Source organism: Amphibalanus amphitrite, unplaced genomic scaffold (assembly GCF_019059575.1).
Source record: "Amphibalanus amphitrite isolate SeventyFive unplaced genomic scaffold, NRLGWU_Aamphi_draft 000476F_arrow, whole genome shotgun sequence".
Lineage (NCBI taxonomy): Eukaryota > Metazoa > Arthropoda > Thecostraca > Balanomorpha > Balanidae > Amphibalanus > Amphibalanus amphitrite.
The window spans coordinates 275,987-297,428 of NW_024881970.1; the positions used below are offsets into that span (position 1 = coordinate 275,987).

At 50.0% G+C, this 21,442-nt stretch overlaps 1 protein-coding gene across 3 annotated transcripts; it reads right to left on the bottom strand.

Moving 5' to 3' along the window:
* Positions 1-194: 194 nt before the first annotated feature.
* LOC122392249 (DNA-directed RNA polymerases I, II, and III subunit RPABC2-like) lies at positions 195-17,399 on the bottom strand. 3 transcript variants are annotated; one of them, XM_043386914.1, is made up of 2 exons: positions 17,023-17,399; positions 195-700 (listed from the first exon to the last, which is right to left on the bottom strand). In XM_043386914.1, the coding sequence occupies exon 2, from the start codon at positions 675-677 to the stop codon at positions 282-284; it is 396 nt and encodes a 131-aa protein (XP_043242849.1). In that variant the 5' UTR covers positions 678-700; positions 17,023-17,399; the 3' UTR covers positions 195-281. The 3 variants fall into 3 exon arrangements, with proteins under 3 accessions (XP_043242849.1, XP_043242850.1, XP_043242851.1); XM_043386915.1 differs by lacking the exon at positions 17,023-17,399 and adding an exon at positions 16,966-16,998; XM_043386916.1 differs by lacking the exon at positions 17,023-17,399 and adding an exon at positions 14,745-14,763.
* Between the last annotated feature and the right edge of the window lie 4,043 nt (positions 17,400-21,442).

A 21,442-nucleotide genomic window follows, 5' to 3' on the forward strand; every position in this document is an offset into this window, starting at 1 on the left:
ATATAAGCGGCGATTTTCATCACTCAATCCGTTTTCTTTCTCGATTAAAAAAAAAATAGACGATTAATGTTTGCTGTCGGAACATATACCCAGAAAACGTCAGTCGTTACCAAGCTTACATAATTGGATACATGCATGGTCCAGTTTACGCATCCACTATCCGGTCTAGCTTGTATACCCTGAAACCAAGTACATTGGACATGATGATAATGTATTAGCACAAAATACAAATATATGAGAATGGTGTGCGGGTGCGGCGGCCGGCCGCTCTGCCCGCACGTCTAGTTATCGACAATCATTAGCTCGTCGATGCCCCAGTCCTCGTAGCTGCCGTCGGGCAGGTACCTCCGGATGATGATGGGGATCTTGCGCTGTTTGAGCTCCTTCATGGCGATCTGCAGCGGGTCCGTCTCTCCCTCCAGCTCCACCATGACGGGCGCGCACATGGCGATCTGGAGGGCTCGCGTGCCCAGCACCCGCGCCCGCTCGTACTTGGTCATGAAGGGCGTGGTCTGACGATCGGCCCCCGAGGCAGCCACGCCACCCTCGCCCGACGGCAGGATGGCCACGTTCTCTCCGTCGCCCTCGGCCAGCTCGTCCAGATCGTCGCCGGCGTCGTCGGCATCCTCGAAGTCGTCGCCGGCGTTGTCGCCATCGAAGTCTCCCTCGTCAGCCATGGCCAGCCGTGATCAGAGGTCACCTGCGTGACAGAGCACGGGGACGGGGTCACCGGACTGTGTGCGATGAGCGATGTAGTCTAGCAAAAACAAATGATTGGTGTAATCGGCGGTCACACTGCAAAGCACTTGTTTCGGAGAGAAGATAATTTTTCCATATTCCTTGACCTGGCCAAATATGGTCAAAGGACGGAAATGACCGCAAACAACCTACATTACACAGGTCAATGTAGGTAGATACAGTACACCTATACGTACCAATACACTGTCTGGATCATGTTTCAATACCAGATGACACCCAATGTAAATCAACGCAACATGTTCACAGTACCTATGGGCTACAGTCTACAGTTACACTACTCACTGCCAGTAGCGGTAGGGGAGGGGGGGGGGAGGGCACTGCCGACTTTTGGTCCCATTCTTTCCATGCAACGCCCATAGGGCTAATGTTAGAATGCAAAAATCGAAGGGGTCACGGTGCCCCCGTGCCCTCCCCGTTCCGCCGCCTATACTCATTGCTGTACTTTTTGTGAAATGTCACATGCCACAGAAGCAACACTCATGTGCACTCTTTTAATCCTGCCTCATTGAATGGAAATATTTCAGCAAAAAATTGCACATGATAATTAATAATGGTCTTTTACATAGACAACACTTTTAAGCTATTTTATCAAAGGTGGGATGGTTTCTTACAGAAATTAAGCATCAGAGCAGATCTAGTCTCTCAGGTTCTAAGGCTTCACTCACCACCTGGAGTTGAAATCTCTACCATTTAAGCTATACCTAATATATACCATAGATAACAATGTTATCTATGCATATACCAAACATTTATAGTAGTTACAGTATGATTAGTTACATAAAACAACTACCATCCAGACCTGTATCTCAAGGAGCAGCAGGTGGAGAATCATATACCTATTTATATACACTGCGTATACCTATCTTAACCCGCGCCCTGCTGGGGGGGGGGGTGTTTGAACACCCCCCCCCCCTTGTGGTTTTTCGCGAATATCTCAAAAACGGCGGCGCGGAGCGCCGCCGTTTTTGGTACACCTTATCATACATCAATTCTACACATGTTGTGAAAATTTCAGACCAAGGTCATTCAAGGTCAGGTCACCAGGTCACTTGAAGTGACCTCACCTCATAAAAACTTTCAATGTCTGTCATAGCTACACCGAGTGACCGATCGCTTTGAAACATTCAGCGATTGCTAAGAGCAATAGCATGTACAAAATGTATATCTCAGAATTTTGATATCGATGACCTAAGGTCAGGTCAATTTTGCGACCTCCCCATTATAAGTCAATGGGAGAAAATTGAAATGCGCCTCTTTTGGATGAAAGACATTATAAACACTCCCAAACACCGAATTACAAGTGTTTTAGACACACTGAACATGAAAATGGTGTCCGTGACCCTTGTTTATGCCCTGAGGTCATCTTAGGTCACGAATTGTATCTAACAGTTTTTCGCAAATAACTTTTGATAGAGGCATGCTAGAGCGATGAAAACGCCTTAGATGTGTTCAGCTCGACGATACGGATCGACTGATATGCAATATGACCCTTTCCGGTCAGGTCATGACCTTGACCTGAGGTCAAATTTTCAAGTTGACCTTTCAAGGTCAAGTTATAGTTCATTCGATGCGTCTTGACGAGAGGAACACGATGCCGGTTAAAGTAAGCTCGTACAAGGCTTGGGTCAAAAGTTATTGCAGAAAAACTGTTTTCGAAAAAATCGGTTATTTTTGCAGTTTTTGCCCCCTGCAGGCAAAACCGTTGACGTTAGGTCAAATCTGAGAGAATTACTCAGAAAGGGCGTTAATAGGGCTATCGAATGCGCTTTTCCGCGGCGCTGTAGCTCTATTGGTTCCCGAGTTATGCGTTGGCTTGTTGGAAATTTTCGACATTCGACCTGGAAATCGGCGAAATTTTGCCTTCAATGACCTCTGGTGACCTGACCTTTGACCTGACCAAAAAATTGACCGAAGTGATTTCCTCATTATTTTTGACGCTCTTTCTAACGCCGCCTTCCGCGTATCGCTACGTGGCCCAGGAGCCGAGTTACAAGGGGGGTGTTCAAACACCCCCCCCCCCCCAGCAGGGCGTGGAAATCCAGGACCCCCAGCCGGGCGCGGGTTAACATGCGGGATGTGACAGATAGGGTATGATCCAGTGGTTCCTCCAACTACTTCTTAGTTCCTTTAACCTCCTCCCACTTCAAAAGATGGTTCCCATCACTCCCTCTGATTCCACATCTCACCAACACTGCTCTCCTCCTCCCTTATCCCAACCCAAAAGCTGGAATTCTGGGCCATTTTTCATGGCATGATGCTAAAGCATACCTACTACACATATTGTATTGGGTTTCATTGGAAACATCAACAAACTCGGACTTTAAATGTTAAAGCTCCAAGATTGTTGTTTCCGTGAAAACCAAATACAGTGATACATGTACCACACTGTAGGTACCTAGCGTGGTGCTGTGAAACAGGACCCCGGGTGATGTCCGTGAAGTTAGCGTCAGCAACAGCAACGAATACAGCGTCGGATTCAGAATCGCTTCAAAAAGTGCCATTAGGTCAATTGGGGGACGGGGAACACGAATATGACATTTATTTTGCCCTAGCTCCCTTCCTTCATCCCTTAATCGTCCCTTAAGGGACGGGGCGCGTCAAAAGTACCCCAAGGCTTCCTCTGATCGCCTAAATAAGGGTCGCAATCGATTCCTCGGGTCAATATCTAACCTCAGTCGAAAGTTCCAGACCTGTGGCTTCTATCCCTCATCCCTTAATCGTCCCTTAAAGGACGGGGCGCGTCAAAAGTGCCCCAAGGCTTCGTCTGATCGCCAAAATAAGGGTCGCAATCGATTCCTCGGGTCAATATCTAACCTCAGTCGAAGGTTCCAGACCTGTGGCTCCTATCCCTCATCCCTTAATCGTCCCTTAAAGGACGGGGCGCGTCAAAAGTGCCCCAAGGCTTCGTCTGATCGCCAAAATAATGGCCGCAATCGATTCCTCGGGTCAATATCTAACCTCAGTCGAAGGTTCCAGACCTGTGGCTCCTATCCCTCATCCCTTAATCGTCCCTTAAAGGACGGGGCGCGTCAAAAGTGCCCCAAGGCTTCGTCTGATCGCCAAAATAGTGGTCGCAATCGATTCCTCGGGTCAATATCTAACCTCAGTCGAAGGTTCCAGACCTGTGGCTCCTATCCCTCATCCCTTAATCGTCCCTTAAAGGACGGGGCGTGTCAAAAGTGCCCCAAGGCTTCGTCTGATCGCCAAAATAATGGTCGTAATCGATTCCTCGGGTCAATATCTAACCTCAGTCGAAGGTTCCAGACCTGTGGCTCCTATCCCTCATCCCTTAATCGTCCCTTAAAGGACGGGGCGCGTCAAAAGTGCCCCAAGGCTTCGTCTGATCGCCAAAATAAGGGTCGCAATCGATTCCTCGGGTCAATATCTAACCTCAGTCGAAGGTTCCAGACCTGTGGCTCCTATCCCTCATCCCTTAATCGTCCCTTAAAGGACGGGGCGCGTCAAAAGTGCCCCAAGGCTTCGTCTGATCGCCAAAATAAGGGTCGCAATCAATTCCTCGGGTCAATATCTAACCTCAGTCGAAGGTTCCAGACCTGTGGCTCCTATTTCTCATCCCTTAATCGTCCCTTAAAGGACGGGGCGCGTCAAAAGTGCCCCAAGGCTTCGTCTGATCGCCAAAATAATGGCCGCAATCGATTCCTCGGGTCAATATCTAACCTCAGTCGAAGGTTCCAGACCTGTGGCTCCTATCCCTCATCCCTTAATCGTCCCTTAAAGGACGGGGCGCGTCAAAAGTGCCCCAAGGCTTCGTCTGATCGCCAAAATAGTGGTCGCAATCGATTCCTCGGGTCAATATCTAACCTCAGTCAAAGGTTCCAGAGTCCCAGACCTGTGGCTCCTATCCCTCATCCCTTAATCGTCCCTTAAAGGACGGGGCGCGTCAAAAGTGCCCCAAGGCTTCGTCTGATCGCCAAAATAATGGTCGCATTCGATTCCTCGGGTCAATATCTAACCTCCGTCGAAGGTTCCAGACCTGTGGCTCCTATCCCTCATCCCTTAATCGTCCCTTTAAGGACGGGGCGCGTCAAAAGTGCCCCAAAGCTTCGTCTGATCGCCAAAATAATGGTCGCAATCGATTCCTCGGGTCAATATCTAACCTCAGTCGAAGGTTCCAGACCTGTGGCTCCTATCCCTCATCCCTTGATCGTCCCTTAAAGGACGGGGCGCGTCAAAAGTGCCCCAAGGCTTCGTCTGATCGCCAAAATAATGGTCGCAATCGATTCCTCGGGTCAATATCTAACCTCAGTCGAAGGTTCCAGACCTGTGGCTCCTATCCCTCATACCTTAATCGTCCCTTAAAGAACGGGGCGCGTCAAAAGTGCCCCAAGGCTTCGTCTGATCGCCAAAATAATGGTCGCAATCGATTCCTCGGGTCAATATCTAACCTCAGTCGAAGGTTCCAGACCTGTGGCTCCTATCCCTCATCCCTTAATCGTCCCTTAAAGGACGGGGCGCGTCAAAAGTGCCCCAAGGCTTCGTCTGATCGCCAAAATAATGGTCGCAATCGATTCCTCGGGTCAATATCTAACCTCAGTCGAAGGTTCCAGACCTGTGGCTCCTATCCCTCATCCCTTAATCGTCCCTTAAAGGACGGGGCGCGTCAAAAGTGCCCCAAGGCTTCGTCTGATCGCCAAAATAATGGTCGCAATCGATTCCTCGGGTCAATATCTAAACTCAGTCGAAGGTTCCAGACCTGTGGCTCCTATCCCTCATCCCTTAATCGTCCCTTAAAGGACGGGGCGCGTCAAAAGTGCCCCAAGGCTTCGTCTGATCGCCAAAATAATGGTCGCAATCGATTCCTCGGGTCAATATCTAACCTCAGTCGAAGGTTCCAGACCTGTGGCTCCTTACTCTCATCCCTTAATCGTCCCTTAAAGGACGGGGCTCGTCAAAAGTGCCCCAAGGCTTCGTCTGATCGCCAAAATAATGGTCGCAATCGATTCCTCGGGTCAATATCTAACCTCAGTCGAAGGTTCCAGACCTGTGGCTCCTATCCCTCATCCCTTAATCGTCCCTTAAAGGACGGGGCGCGTCAAATGTGCCCCAAGGCTTCGTCTGATCGCCAAAATAATGGTCGCAATCGATTCCTCGGGTCAATATCTAACCTCAGTCGAAGGTTCCAGACCTGTGGCTCCTATCCCTCATCCCTTAATCGTCCCTTAAAAGACGGGGCGCGTCAAAAGTGCCCCAAGGCTTCGTCTGATCGCCAAAATAATGGTCGCAATCGATTCCTCGGGTCAATATCTAACCTCAGTCGAAGGTTCCAGACCTGTGGCTCCTTACTCTCATCCCTTAATCGTCCCTTAAAGGACGGGGCGCGTCAAAAGTGCCCCAAGGCTTCGTCTGATCGCCAAAATAATGGTCGCAATCGATTCCTCGGGTCAATATCTAACCTCAGTCGAAGGTTCCAGACCTGTGGCTCCTATCCCTCATCCCTTAATCGTCCCTTAAAGGACGGGGCTCGTCAAAAGTGCCCCAAGGCTTCGTCTGATCGCCAAAATAATGGTCGCAATCGATTCCTCGGGTCAATATCTAACCTCAGTCGAAGGTTCCAGACCTGTGGCTCCTATCCCTCATCCCTTAATCGTCCCTTAAAGGACGGGGCGCGTCAAAAGTGCCCCAAGGCTTCGTCTGATCGCCAAAATAATGGTCGCAATCGATTCCTCGGGTCAATATCTAACCTCAGTCGAAGGTTCCAGACCTGTGGCACCTATCCCTCATCCCTTAATCGTCCCTTAAAGGACGGGGCGCGTCAAAAGTGCCCCAAGGCTTCGTCTGATCGCCAAAATAATGGTCGCAATCGATTCCTCGGGTCAATATCTAACCTCAGTCGAAGGTTGCAGACCTGTGGCTCCTATCCCTCATCCCTTAATCGTCCCTTAAAGGACGGGGCGCGTCAAAAGTGCCCCAAGGCTTCGTCTGATCGCCAAAATAATGGTCGCAATCGATTCCTCGGGTCAATATCTAACCTCAGTCGAAGGTTCCAGACCTGTGGCTCCTATCCCTCATCCCTTAATCGTCCCTTAAAGGACGGGGCGCGTCAAAAGTGCCCCAAGGCTTCGTCTGATCGCCAAAATAATGGTCGCAATCAGGGCTGCGGAGTCGATGGATTTTCGGCGACTCCGACTCCGACTCCGACTCCGGCTTTCAAAAACCAGCTCCGACTCCGACTCCGACTCCGGGCAGAATTGTCGACTCCGACCGACTCCAACTCCCGACTCCGACTCCGCAGACCTAGCAGGGTTGCGGAGTCGACAGATTTTCGGTGACTCCGACTCCGACTCCGGCTCGGGTTTCTAAAATCGACTCCGACTCCGACTCCGACTCCGGTCTCAACTGTCGACTCCGACCGACTCCGACTCCGACTCCGACTCCGACTCCGCAGCCCTGGTCGCAATCGATTCCTCGGGTCAATGTCTAACCTCAGTCGAAGGTTCCAGACCTGTGGCTCCTATCCCTCATCCCTTAATCGTCCCTTAAAGGACGGGGCGCGTCAAAAGTGCCCCAAGGCTTCGTCTGATCGCCAAAATAATGGTCGCAATCGATTCCTCGGGTCAATATCTAACCTCAGTCGAAGGTTCCAGACCTGTGGCTCCTATCCCTCATCCCTTAATCGTCCCTTAAAGGACGGGGCGCGTCAAAAGTGCCCCAAGGCTTCGTCTGATCGCCAAAATAATGGTCGCAATCGATTCCTCGGGTCAATATCTAACCTCAGTCGAAGGTTCCAGACCTGTGGCTCCTATCCCTCATCCCTTAATCGTCCCTTAAAGGACGGGGCGCGTCAAAAGTGCCCCAAGGCTTCGTCTGATCGCAAAAATAATGGTCGCAATCGATTCCTCGGGTCAATATCTAACCTCAGTCGAAGGTTCCAGACCTGTGGCTCCTTACTCTCATCCCTTAATCGTCCCTTAAAGGACGGGGCGCGTCAAAAGTGCCCCAAGGCTTCGTCTGATCGCAAAAATAATGGTCGCAATCGATTCCTCGGGTCAATATCTAACCTCAGTCGAAGGTTCCAGACCTGTGGCTCCTTACTCTCATCCCTTAATCGTCCCTTAAAGGACGGGGCGCGTCAAAAGTGCCCCAAGGCTTCGTCTGATCGCCAAAATATTGGTCGCAATCGATTCCTCGGGTCAATATCTAACCTCAGTTGAAGGTTCCAGACCTGTGGCTCCTATCCCTCATCCCTTAATCGTCCCTTAAAGGACGGGGCGCGTCAAAAGTGCCCCAAGGCTTCGTCTGATCGCCAAAATAATGGTCGCAATCGATTCCTCGGGTCAATATCTAACCTCAGTCGAAGGTTCCAGACCTGTGGCTCCTATCCCTCATCCCTTAATCGTCCCTTAAAGGACGGGGCGCGTCAAAAGTGCCCCAAGGCTTCGTCTGATCGCCAAAATAAGGGTCGCAATCGATTCCTCGGGTCAAAAATAATGACCTCGGTCAAAATAATGGTCGCGCCCCGTCCTTTAAGGGACGATTAAGGGATGAGGGATAGGAGCCACAGGTCTGGAACCTTCGACTGAGGTTAGATATTGACCCGAGGAATCGATTGCGACCATTATTTTGGCGATCAGACGAAGCCTTGGGGCACTTTTGACGCGCCCCGTCATTTAAGGGACGATTAAGGGATGAGGGATAGGAGCCACAGGTCTGGAACATTCGACTGAGGTTAGATATTGACCCGAGGAATCGATTGCGACCATTATTTTGGCGATCAGACGAAGCCTTGGGGCACTTTTGACGCGCCCCTTCCTTTAAGGGACGATTAAGGGATGAGGGATAGGAGCCACAGGTCTGGAACCTTCGACTGAGGTTAGATATTGACCCGAGGAATCGATTGCGACCATTATTTTGGCGATCAGACGAAGCCTTGGGGCACTTTTGACGCGCCCCTTCCTTTAAGGGACGATTAAGGGATGAGGGATAGGAGCCACAGGTCCGCAACATTCGACTGAGGTTAGATATTGACCCGAGGAATCGATTGCGACCATTATTTTGGCGATCAGACGAAGCCTTGGGGCACTTTTGACGCGCCCCGTCCTTTAAGGGACGATTAAGGGATGAGGGATAGGAGCCACAGGTCTGGAACCTTCGACTGAGGCTAGATATTGACCCGAGGAATCGATTGCGACCATTATTTTGGCGATAAGACGAAGCCTTGGGGCACTTTTGACGCGCCCCGTCCTTTAAGGGACGATTAAGGGATGAGGGATAGGAGCCACAGGTCTGCAACCTTCGACTGAGGTTAGATATTGACCCGAGGAATCGATTGCGACCATTATTTTGGCGATCAGACGAAGCCTTGGGGCACTTTTGACGCGCCCCGTCCTTTAAGGGACGATTAAGGGATGAGGGATAGGTGCCACAGGTCTGGAACCTTCGACTGAGGTTAGATATTGACCCGAGGAATCGATTGCGACCATTATTTTGGCGATCAGACGAAGCCTTGGGGCACTTTTGACGCGCCCCGTCCTTTAAGGGACGATTAAGGGATGAGGGATAGGAGCCACAGGTCTGAAACCTTCGACTGAGGTTAGATATTGACCCGAGGAATCGATTGCGACCATTATTTTGGAGATCAGACGAAGCCTTGGGGCACTTTTGACGCGCCCCGTCCTTTAAGGGACGATTAAGGGATGAGGGATAGGAGCCACAGGTCTGGAACCTTCGACTGAGGTTAGATATTGACCCGAGGAATCGATTGCGACCATTATTTTGGCGATCAGACGAAGCCTTGGGGCACTTTTGACGCGCCCCGTCCTTTAAGGGACGATTAAGGGATGAGGGATAGGAGCCACAGGTCTGGAACCTTCGACTGAGGTTAGATATTGACCCGAGGAATCGATTGCGACCATTATTTTGGCAATCAGACGAAGCCTTGGGGCACTTTTGACGCGCCCCGCCCTTTAAGGGACGATTAAGGGATGAGGGATAGGAGCCACAGGTCTAGAACCTTCGACTGAGGTTAGATATTGACCCGAGGAATCGATTGCGACCATTATTTTGGCGATCAGACGAAGCCTTGGGGCACTTTTGACGCGCCCCGTCCTTTAAGGGACGATTAAGGGATGAGGGATAGGAGCCACAGGTCTGGAACCTTCGACTGAGGTTAGATATTGACCCGAGGAATCGATTGCGACCATTATTTTGGCGATCAGACGAAGCCTTGGGGCACTTTTGACGCGCCCCGTCCTTTAAGGGACGATTAAGGGATGAGGGATAGGAGCCACAGGTCTGGAACCTTCGACTGAGGTTAGATATTGACCCGAGGAATCGATTGCGACCATTATTTTGGCGATCAGACGAAGCCTTGGGGCACTTTTGACGCGCCCCGTCCTTTAAGGGACGATTAAGGGATGAGGGATAGGAGCCACAGGTCTGGAACCTTCGACTGAGGTTAGATATTGACCCGAGGAATCGAGTGCGACCATTATTTTGGCGATCAGACGAAGCCTTGGGGCACTTTTGACGCGCCCCGTCCTTTAAGGGACGATTAAGGGATGAGGGATAGGAGCCACAGGTCTGGAACCTTCGACTGAGGTTAGATATTGACCCGAGGAATCGATTGCGACCATTATTTTGGCAATCAGACGAAGCCTTGGGGCACTTTTGACGCGCCCCGTCCTTTAAGGGACGATTAAGGGATGAGGGATAGGAGCCACAGGTCTAGAACCTTCGACTGAGGTTAAATATTGACCCGAGGAATCGATTGCGACCATTATTTTGGCGATCAGACGAAGCCTTGGGGCACTTTTGACGCGCCCCGTCCTTTAAGGGACGATTAAGGGATGAGGGATAGGAGCCACAGGTCTGGAACCTTCGACTGAGGTTAGATATTGACCCGAGGAATCGATTGCGACCATTATTTTGGCGATCAGACGAAGCCTTGGGGCACTTTTGACGCGCCCCGTCCTTTAAGGGACGATTAGGGGATGAGGGATAGGAGCCACAGGTCTGGAACCTTCGACTGAGGTTAGATATTGACCCGAGGAATTGATTGCGACCATTATTTTGGCGATCAGACGAAGCCTTGGGGCACTTTTGACGCGCCCCGTCCTTTAAGGGACGATTAAGGGATGAGGGATAGGAGCCACAGGTCTGGAACCTTCGACTGAGGTTAGATATTGACCCGAGGAATCGATTGCGACCATTATTTTGGCGATCAGACGAAGCCTTGGGGCACTTTTGACGCGCCCCGTCCTTTAAGGGACGATTAAGGGATGAGGGATAGGAGCCACAGGTCTGGAACCTTCGACTGAGGTTAGATATTGACCCGAGGAATCGATTGCGACCATTATTTTGGCGATCAGACGAAGCCTTGGGGCACTTTTGACGCGCCCCGTCCTTTAAGGGACGATTAAGGGATGAGGGATAGGAGCCACAGGTCTGGAACCTTCGACTGAGGTTAGATATTGACCCGAGGAATCGATTGCGACCATTATTTTGGCGATCAGACGAAGCCTTGGGGCACTTTTGACGCGCCCCGTCCTTTAAGGGACGATTAGGGGATGAGGGATAGGAGCCACAGGTCTGGAACCTTCGACTGAGGTTAGATATTGACCCGAGGAATTGATTGCGACCATTATTTTGGCGATCAGACGAAGCCTTGGGGCACTTTTGACGCGCCCCGTCCTTTAAGGGACGATTAAGGGATGAGGGATAGGAGCCACAGGTCTGGAACCTTCGACTGAGGTTAGATATTGACCCGAGGAATCGATTGCGACCATTATTTTGGCGATCAGACGAAGCCTTGGGGCACTTTTGACGCGCCCCGTCCTTTAAGGGACGATTAAGGGATGAGGGATAGGAGCCACAGGTCTGGAACCTTCGACTGAGGTTAGATATTGACCCGAGGAATCGATTGCGACCATTATTTTGGCGATCAGACGAAGCCTTGGGGCACTTTTGACGCGCCCCGTCCTTTAAGGGACGATTAAGGGATGAGGGATAGGAGCCACAGGTCTGCAACCTTCGACTGAGGTTAGATATTGACCCGAGGAATCGATTGCGACCATTATTTTGGCGATCAGACGAAGCCTTGGGGCACTTTTGACGCGCCCCGTCCTTTAAGGGACGATTAAGGGATGAGGGATAGGTGCCACAGGTCTGGAACCTTCGACTGAGGTTAGATATTGACCCGAGGAATCGATTGCGACCATTATTTTGGCGATCAGACGAAGCCTTGGGGCACTTTTGACGCGCCCCGTCCTTTAAGGGACGATTAAGGGATGAGGGATAGGAGCCACAGGTCTGAAACCTTCGACTGAGGTTAGATATTGACCCGAGGAATCGATTGCGACCATTATTTTGGAGATCAGACGAAGCCTTGGGGCACTTTTGACGCGCCCCGTCCTTTAAGGGACGATTAAGGGATGAGGGATAGGAGCCACAGGTCTGGAACCTTCGACTGAGGTTAGATATTGACCCGAGGAATCGATTGCGACCATTATTTTGGCGATCAGACGAAGCCTTGGGGCACTTTTGACGCGCCCCGTCCTTTAAGGGACGATTAAGGGATGAGGGATAGGAGCCACAGGTCTGGAACCTTCGACTGAGGTTAGATATTGACCCGAGGAATCGATTGCGACCATTATTTTGGCAATCAGACGAAGCCTTGGGGCACTTTTGACGCGCCCCGCCCTTTAAGGGACGATTAAGGGATGAGGGATAGGAGCCACAGGTCTAGAACCTTCGACTGAGGTTAGATATTGACCCGAGGAATCGATTGCGACCATTATTTTGGCGATCAGACGAAGCCTTGGGGCACTTTTGACGCGCCCCGTCCTTTAAGGGACGATTAAGGGATGAGGGATAGGAGCCACAGGTCTGGAACCTTCGACTGAGGTTAGATATTGACCCGAGGAATCGATTGCGACCATTATTTTGGCGATCAGACGAAGCCTTGGGGCACTTTTGACGCGCCCCGTCCTTTAAGGGACGATTAAGGGATGAGGGATAGGAGCCACAGGTCTGGAACCTTCGACTGAGGTTAGATATTGACCCGAGGAATGGATTGCGACCATTATTTTGGCGATCAGACGAAGCCTTGGGGCACTTTTGACGCGCCCCGTCCTTTAAGGGACGATTAAGGGATGAGGGATAGGAGCCACAGGTCTGGAACCTTCGACTGAGGCTAGATATTGACCCGAGGAATCGATTGCGACCATTATTTTGGCGATCAGACGAAGCCTTGGGGCACTTTTGACGCGCCCCGTCCTTTAAGGGACGATTAAGGGATGAGGGATAGGAGCCACAGGTCTGTAACCTTCGACTGAGGTTAGATATTGACCCGAGGAATCGATTGCGACCATTATTTTGGCGATCAGACGAAGCCTTGGGGCACTTTTGACGCGCCCCGTCCTTTAAGGGACGATTAAGGGATGAGGGATAGGAGCCACAGGTCTGGAACCTTCGACTGAGGTTAGATATTGACCCGAGGAATCGATTGCGACCATTATTTTGGCGATCAGACGAAGCCTTGGGGCACTTTTGACGCGCCCCGTCCTTTAAGGGACGATTAAGGGATGAGGGATAGGAGCCACAGGTCTGGAACCTTCGACTGAGGTTAGATATTGACCCGAGGAATCGATTGCGACCATTATTTTGGCAATCAGACGAAGCCTTGGGGCACTTTTGACGCGCCCCGTCCTTTAAGGGACGATTAAGGGATGAGGGATAGGAGCCACAGGTCTGGAACCTTCGACTGAGGCTAGATATTGACCCGAGGAATCGATTGCGACCATTATTTTGGCGATCAGACGAAGCCTTGGGGCACTTTTGACGCGCCCCGTCCTTTAAGGGACGATTAAGGGATGAGGGATAGGAGCCACAGGTCTGGAACCTTCGACTGAGGTTAGATATTGATCCGAGGAATCGATTGCGACCATTATTTTGGCGATCAGACGAAGCCTTGGGGCACTTTTGACGCGCCCCGTCCTTTAAGGGACGATTAAGGGATGAGGGATAGGAGCCACAGGTCTGGAACCTTCGACTGAGGTTAGATATTGACCCGAGGAATCGATTGCGACCATTATTTTGGCGATCAGACGAAGCCTTGGGGCACTTTTGACGCGCCCCGTCCTTTAAGGGACGATTAAGGGATGAGGGATAGGAGCCACAGGTCTGGAACCTTCGACTGAGGTTAGATATTGACCCGAGGAATCGATTGCGACCATTATTTTGGCGATCAGACGAAGCCTTGGGGCACTTTTGACGCGCCCCGTCCTTTAAGGGACGATTAAGGGATGAAGGAAGGGAGCTAGGGCAAAATAAATGTCATATTCGTGTTCCCCGTCCTCCAATTGACCTGATAGCAGTTTTTGAAGCGATTCTGAATCCGACGCTGTATTCGTTGCTGTTGCTGACGCTAACTTCACGGACATCCCCGGGTGAGGCTCTGGTAGACAAATTTGGCACACATTATACAAACAAAAATTGCTTAGGAGGTGAGAATTGAGGAGCATACAAATGCTGGTACCTATGGATTGAGGATAAGGTATTTTTTCATAACAATAAATAAACCATTTCCAATTTATCAAAAAAGTTATTCATATGATTTTTTTTTTATCCCAAAATCAATGCTGGTGCAGGGTGCACCATCCAACATCTACTGCACCTACATTCCTGCAAACAGCTGATTTCCTCACAGAAATGTTCTCTATGGCTGTTCAAGAACAGTTCCCCTCATTCCTCTTCTAAGCTTATCCAAACTCCTCCAAAGCCTATAGATAATCCAGGATAATAGTTAGGTACTGCCCTAGATTAGACACTGGTATATGGGTGGCCATTCAGGAGAGCAGGCTGCAGGGCATGCGGCAGTGAGCGTTCCTGAATTACCAAAAAGATTAACAACACAAGTTAAAAATATATAGCTCACAGAATCTAATAATCAACCACTTACAAGAATTTGAAATAATATCAAAAAGTGCCACTATGTTGAGATCCCAAAATACATGCCCTCTATTTACCTCCCCGAACGTCCACCATTATATGTGGAGATGAAGTATGGTTGGTAAGTTGGTACCTAGGTAGTAGGTACCTACCTAGGTTGTGGGTTGGTACTTGGTAGGTTGTAGGGGTAGTCATAAAGCAGGCATCACACTTCTTTTTGCAAGCAACCAAGGAGAGGCGTTGTACCCAGAGATGCTTTCTTATCAAACTTTACCAAACCAAACCTAACCAAACCTAACCTAACCTTACCTACAACCTTAAACTTAGCCTACAGTCCCTCTTCTTGGTTGCAAAACACAAGTGTGACGCCTCCTTTACTAATACTGGCTGTCAGGGGCCCGGGAACGATTTTCAAGTTGGGGGGGCGAGCCTAAAATGCCTGACATGATGCATATGAAACAGTGGCGTAGCTAGGGTTCTAAGGGGACACGTACCCCCCCCCCCCCCCCCCATCGGGATAAAAGGGACCCTCGGGTCCGAGGCGCCCTGCGGCGCCATTTGACCGCTGAGGGTTAACGATGGCCATATTTCTACTCAGAAGGGTCCCATGGGGCTCGTTAGAGCACCTCATGGGCCCTAAATAGCCACACTAAGATCTCCATAAGGGCCCCACGCCGGCTTTTCAGGGCCTCTTGCGGCTTTTAAGGGCCCCTCGGTGGTCTCCAAAGGCCCGTTACTGGCCTCTGAGAGGTCTTACCGGCCTATGAGGGGCCAGTTCTAGGGGCATTTCCCGCCTGTGATGATCCCACACTTATTTTTCTGAGGGCCCCATAACGGCACCTGTGGGGCCCTCGTCGGCGCCTATGAGGGCCCACACCGGTGTCTCTGAGGGTTTCACACCTCCAACTCTGAGTGCCTATACACCAGTGCCTATTAAAGCCCTATATCGGCGGCTCTGAGGACCAAATCAACACCTGCGCATCTAAAGGCCACCCACTGGTGACTTTTGAGGGCCCCACACCGGTGACACTGAGGGCCCCACCGGCGTCTGACAGTACCATGCTGGTCTCTAAGGACCCCACAGGACTTCTTCTGCCGGCCTAAGGACCCCTTGCCGGTCAATGAGACCCCCTGCCGGCTTGTAGAGAGTTCGCGTCAGCAACTCTAAAGGCCCCACACCCGTCTGTAACGGCTCCACACCAGCGTCTATGAGGGCCCACAGCAATGCCTGTAAGGACCCTCATCGGCACCTCTGAGAGAATCACACTAGCACCTCTGAGCGCCCACACCGGCACCTGCATGGCGGCCCCCCACCGGTGCCTCTAAAGGCCCCTTACCGGCGGCTCTGAGGGCCCTACGCCGCGGTGAATCTGAGGGTGCTACCGATAACCGAAGGCACCACACAAGCCCTTCGTCTCGCTGAGCTTTAATCCCATACCGGCCCTCCGAGGGCGCCACGTCAACGGCACTCCGATTGCCCCACACCCCTCCATCACACCCGGAGCGGGTAAACTGTGTTATACCTATAGCAACGATTTTACCACCGTTGTATGTTATGCATTTCTCAAAGTTGACTCAAGCTGGTGCAGTATAAAATCTGGCCTGCCAAACTTATGGCCAAGGTCAGGCCCAAATGAAAGCGGGATGACAAGTCAATAGCAGATGTTGTCAAATCGATACTGTATCAGCAGAAACCATTCAGATGGCAAGGAAAATGCCGTGTGTTGATGGTTAGATGTATAAAGGAAACAAGAAGGAAAGAAGTCCGGAAAAGGGAGGAAAGATCTTTTCTCGCTACCTCAATGTTGAGGGGGCGCCGCCCCCTCGGCTCCCAAGTTGGGGGGGCAAGCGCCCCCGCTGCCCCCCCTGTTCCCGGGTCTATGCTGGCTGTAGGTTTTAGGTTGGTAGGTTGAAGGTTAGCATGTTGCAGGTTTAAGATTTTATTTTGGTAGGTAAGGTTAGGTCAAGTTAGATCATTTTTTATCTTCACCGTAGGTAAGTAGATACTTTGTCTACACATTTGCCGAATTAGACATCTAGCAAGAGTTAACGATATGTCGTTATGAACAGACCTGATCTTAATAACTTTGATTGAAAGATAATTGTAACTTGATACAAAATCAGTCAAGATTCAAAACCTTATCACGTTAATGCAAATTTATAGGAGCTGATACATCAATATCATTCATCATTTATCAACAATTAGACAGATTTAAGATTAGACAACAGGCCAACAGGGTAGAAACAAACAGTCGTAAATGCATGACTTTTATAGAATAAATGTACAAATGTAGGTACACATGCTATACAGCTTGCAGATACTCCAATAACGTATTTTATTTAAAAAAAACTTACAAAATGTCCTAGGTCTGTTCGCCGCCGCACGATATTGCATGTGGTCAAGGACTCAAGGTATGAGGGTTGCAAATCGCACTCATGCGCTCAAAGTCCAAACGGTTTCATCAATTGGTTCTATGACGTCATAGTTTGGTTGATTTTAATTCGTCGAATGTATGTCAATGTCGAAAGGTAAATGCGGTGCCATCAAAATTAACAAAACATGGCCTCAACGGCTTTGAGGCCCAACTTAAACAATTTAATAGTTTTCAGAAGTCCATTTTTTTAAGCCCAAAGCAATTTCCTTTTTCTCTTAGGCTTAAATAAAGCAAATCGTAACAATAAAGCATTTTTCTATGACGCAATTCATCTTTCTTTCTAGGAAATACTGGAAATAGAATATCTGACATATATGACGCTGTAGAGCCAATTTGTTTTATCTATGCTACCAAATTTTACCTGCTTTACCTATTAGCGGAAGGGAGGTTTGTATACCTAAATGCGAATTGATAATTATGCATTCATCATTCATTCATGGGCATTGGTGATTGCCGATTGGGCAATCCACGATGATCAGATTATTGGGGAATGCCTACGGGCACCGCCAGTCGTGTGCCTACCGCTCCTCAAAATTATGCTGTTACCGAGTCACCGACTTGTTTCCCGTTCCGACGAAACGTGAGCCCGGAGCCGTGAGGCCGTGCCCGTGACCCTTTTCTCTCTCTTCCTTTCCTCTCTGTGAAATATGCCTAACGCTAACCGAAGTTGGACAGTCACCCCGCACCCGTTCCGTCGTTTCCATTCCATCCTCAAGATCTTCAAATCCTTCTCCACGCCGCAACCCCTCTTCCCGTCCGGCCTCCGGGCTGAGCAGGCAGCTTTTTCCCTTTTCCCATGCGTTCGGCTCACCCATTGGAGCGTGCACCGCAGCTGCGAAAGAAGCACACCCGTAGACGGGTGCAGAGTGTATGGGGGGGGGGGGGGCTGGACACGGTCTCAGCCCCGGTGACTAGGGTACCTCTGCCTGCTCAGACCAATGCCTCCCCCTAATTCCTATCATCCTCCAGGCACCGCAATGGTTTAAATGGACCGAAACGGCCTAACCAAACAAAGCATAACACAAAGTTGGACTTTCCGGTGCAGGCCGGTAGGTAGGTACTCGGGCAAAAAGTTGGACAGTCCGATGCAGGCCGGTACTCGGGCAAAACCGTGAAATACGCACTTAAACAGCATGTATGCATTCAGTAGGTGTTTTATCCATTAGCGTCGCTACGGGGGGGGCAAGCGGGGCAGCTTGCCCCCCCAACCTCGGACCGGGCACCCCCTGAGATCGATACAGATCCGATGAGATTTTGGAGTCGGGAAAAAATGGGGGTACCTTTCTGAGAATGCCTGTGAGGTCAGACTCGGTTGAAGGGTGCAGTTCAGGCCAGAGTCGGAGTCACAGTCGCCAAAATCTTCACGACGCTGATTCCAGACTCGGAAATGTCAATACTGTGATTCATTCCATGTTCCTAGTTGGTTCTTTATTACATTTTATAGCCGATTTTCATAAAAGTTTTGAAGTGCTGACACAAAATTTCCGTTCAAAGTGTGACACTAAATCTTCGGGCCTTCTCAACTCTCGTCAAATGTCTGCGACAGACTCAAGTACCGTTCAAGTGCCACAGGGCTCATGAGCTTGCTTTTCACACAGGCTCCGAAGGAGCTCCACTGAGCTCTAAGAAGCCTTCAGAGGGCCCAAACCGGCCTCTGAGAGTCCCACTGGTGTCCATATTCTCTGAGGGTCCATACAGGGATCTTTGAGGATCTTACACATGCGTAGACCTCTGAAGGGCCACACGGATCTTTGAGAATAGGTACTTTCGAAAATTTCTGAGAACCTTAGGCCTCTGATAGGTCAGCCGAGCTTTTGAGGCGACAGATTTTGCACAACTCAAGTGTGCCTCTGAGGGTCCCAGCACATGTTTCTGATGTCCCTATGTAGGGTCCTTAGGGATTCGCCACAGACCTCCAGGGTTCACACTGCTATCTGAGGGCTCCCGGCTCACCCTGGGCCTGGTCTCTTAGCTCCCGCCGCCCACACTGGCTTCTGAGGGCCCCACCTTGGGCTCGGAAAGCCCTAAAGCACCACGTACGCGTAACTATTTGGGGTGACCAACGCCGATCTTCAGGATCCTAAAGGCTTCTGAGAGCCCACACTGACCCTGAGTGGCCTAAAATGGCCTGGAATCCCAAGGCTGTCGCTAAGGGATCCCTTGCCGCTATGCCGTGCAAAATTTTGGTTCCGTTATCTTTTCTTCGCAGTTGCAGCGCTTCCCTACATACGAAAAACGAGAAACTTTTTGTTCACACTCCCGTGTGAACAAAATGCCTCCTCTCACTGAAGCAAAGATGAATTAGGTACTTCCGATGCACACTTCCGACATTCAATCTCCGCCGAAAGCCCAACTTAGCCATCGGCGGCTGGGATGAGCCCTATGCATTTCACGTAGAACCTCTGCGACTGCATGCATGCGTGAATGAAGGTTTCAGTAAGGTGATTCGTTACTGAGCGTTTTTAACCTTTTTTTCTGGGTGATGATCATGAGCGACGAGCGTCTGAACGGGGGCTCTCTAGAGTGCGTCGGCAATCGCAGCCATTGTGATTCTACCGGTCGTGTTTTTGTCCAAAAATTTCAAAATTTTGAATTTTCTGTTAAAAAAAATGATCATGTCATAAGAAGGAAAACCTTGTCACCATCGTATTCCTCGCACCATTACGCGTCGAATGATACGTAAAATGAATGAGTAACGACTGGAAAAAGGCAAGATTTAACACAAAAGTTGATTTTGCCCCCCCCAACCGAAAATCTCTGGCGACGCCTATGGTTTTATCCATTTCTGAAACCGAGGGCCGGCTGACAGAAACTACTCACAAAACTCACCGAGGTCCGAGAATCGGCATCCAGGAAGCGGAGCATCAACCATCTCACGTATTCAGCCTGGTTCCGGTGCTTTGCTTCGGTGGCCGTGGGTTTAGTTGGCTCTCTGCAGCAAGCCGCAAGTCGTATAAATGAGGGAGGTATCAGACTCCGATTTGTTGGGACGAGCGACCGTTGGGAAGGGACTGCCGGGAGACAGTGGCGGCAGATGGGCTGAGGTGAGGGGCCGGTGGATGGGGCGAAAGACGTGCCCCGGGGCCCGGGGCTCAGGGCCGCCGGTCTGTACCGTTATAACAAGTCATGGTGGTTTGCATGCAGGGACAGAGATGACTCTCGGATAATCCAAAAAGCATGATTCGCGTTTCCGCCGCCGAAATAAATACACATATGAAATTAATTCATTCCCGTGACCATTTCGTTCGCTCGGATACCCAAAGACTTTGAGAAAAAGAAGGGAGCGCACTCGCAAATATAAACAGACTAGTGCAAACCCGTATAAGAACTATACGTACCTATAAGAACGTATAAGCACCTTCGATATCCATAGCAGCTAGAACACCTCAGCATTTCTAAGCTTTGATCGTCCAAGATCTCGGGATTCTAGAATATTCTGTCTTCTATTAAAAGCTAGACATGACAGGAAGTATGTTTGCTTTGTTCTTGTGGAGACAGTCTGTCAGCTTGATTAAACCATCTGCGTCGCAGCTGTCGGCGGCGACGGACGGCTGCCTCTGCGGCCCGTACAAGCCGCGGAGAGCGACCGGTCAGAGCGCACGTACTCTCTGACTCTCCCATCCAAACCAGTCTCCCCTTCACTCTTTGGACGAGGAGACGAGATTCCGCCTTAAGGACTCCTAGGACCAAGACAATAAAATTTGATGACAAAAGGACGATCCCTAGATGCTAAGGTGAATATGTAAGTTGTAACTGACACAATATATACCTATATAATACGACGCTGATGGCAAATTACAAGGAGCCTTACATACTGGTTATGAGTTAAAACTAAATTACAAGTACATTTGACATTTTCGTTTCTAGCTTGGGTGTCCTCGTTTAGCATAAAAATGGACGGGACAGCAGGGACAGGACATATCGGGACAACCGGTAACAAATCCTCTTTACCCTGCATTACGAGACAGAGTGAGTTAAACGCAAATATCGCTTTTTTTTTCTCGAATCAAATAGCCTGATCAACGGTCATTAATCTGTATCCAAACGATACGAAACGCCGAAATATTGGCTCAAGCCGCGTTCAGTAAACCGTTCAAAAGTTTGTCCGTGAGTTTTTGCTTCCACAATGCATTGCATAGGTATTACAGCAAAAACACTATCCTCATATCAAATTACCTACCCATGCTGAAATGAAAAGGATGTGTTTTGCGCTATAGGAAAATTCTCCAAGATCTCATTGGTACCAATACCTATCCGCCCAAATTCACGTCCTTATCGCCTTCACATTCAACTGCCGCTGCTTGTCATCGCGGTCGGCGGTCGTCACTCAAGAGCGACAG

Coding starts and splice junctions, on each gene's coding strand:
- LOC122392249 (XM_043386914.1), bottom strand. CDS start 677: ATGGCTGACGAGGGAGACTTCGATGGCGACAACGCCGGCGACGACTTC.